The sequence below is a fragment of the Elephantulus edwardii genome, unplaced genomic scaffold (assembly GCF_000299155.1).
Source record: "Elephantulus edwardii isolate Elephantulus edwardi_28Jun2011 unplaced genomic scaffold, EleEdw1.0 scaffold00472, whole genome shotgun sequence".
In the NCBI taxonomy this organism is placed as follows: Eukaryota; Metazoa; Chordata; class Mammalia; order Macroscelidea; family Macroscelididae; genus Elephantulus; species Elephantulus edwardii.
This window is the reverse complement of record NW_006400222.1, coordinates 714100-714709: the sequence shown is the minus strand read 5'-3', so window position 1 is coordinate 714709 and position 610 is coordinate 714100. Positions and strand designations below refer to the sequence as shown.

At 61.5% G+C, this 610-nt stretch overlaps 1 protein-coding gene across 1 annotated transcript in view; it reads right to left on the bottom strand.

The window, feature by feature from the left end:
• Nucleotides 1-79: 79 nt before the first annotated feature.
• The window catches only part of HDLBP (high density lipoprotein binding protein), a 21307-nt gene continuing 20776 nt past the window's right edge, over nt 80-610 (bottom strand). Inside the window, 3 exon segments of the mRNA XM_006902927.1 lie at nt 80-166; nt 261-389; nt 492-610. The exon segment at nt 492-610 is cut by the window's right edge and continues 26 nt beyond it. Coding sequence (XP_006902989.1) covers nt 80-166; nt 261-389; nt 492-610 — 335 coding nt within the window.

Below are 610 nucleotides of genomic sequence, written 5' to 3'. Positions count from 1 at the left end.
GGTCCAGCTGTCGGTCAGATCGTGAGACCGTGATGGTGGGGCGGGGCAGCAGGCTGGAGGGGCTTCGGCCTCCTCGTCATTATCGCTTAGGGCCCCATGGGAGGGTCTTGGGGGCCACCTGAGCCCCAAAGCTGGGGAACTCTTCAGAGCTGCTCATGTCCGGAGCCTGCGGAGATGAAGGTGTAGCTCAGCGGAGCCCACTCCCTCGGCACCAGTCCCCACAGGTCCCCACAGGTTCGGGCCAGCCAGGAAAGCCCCACCTTCTCACTGCTGTTGGCTGTCCAGGGTGCGTCTCGTACCACGAAACCCTTGGATGGGGCCTTGGACTCTTCATGTGTTGGGGGCTTCATGTACACCTGCAGTGCCTCATTGTCCACCACGTCTGCCAGCTGTAGGAACAAGGGTGTCAGGCTGTAGCTGGGCAGACCCCACAATCATCACAGCCTCCAGCCTGGGCCCCTCCTGCCCTAACAGGTGCAGCCTCCACTCACGTATTCCTCCTCCAGGTTGAGGATGTGGTCGATGGCTTCCTCTACATTCTCAGGGAGGCCTGTCACGGTGACACAGTTGGGGTCTGGAGCCCCACTTTGTGGGAAGCGGATATCCACCT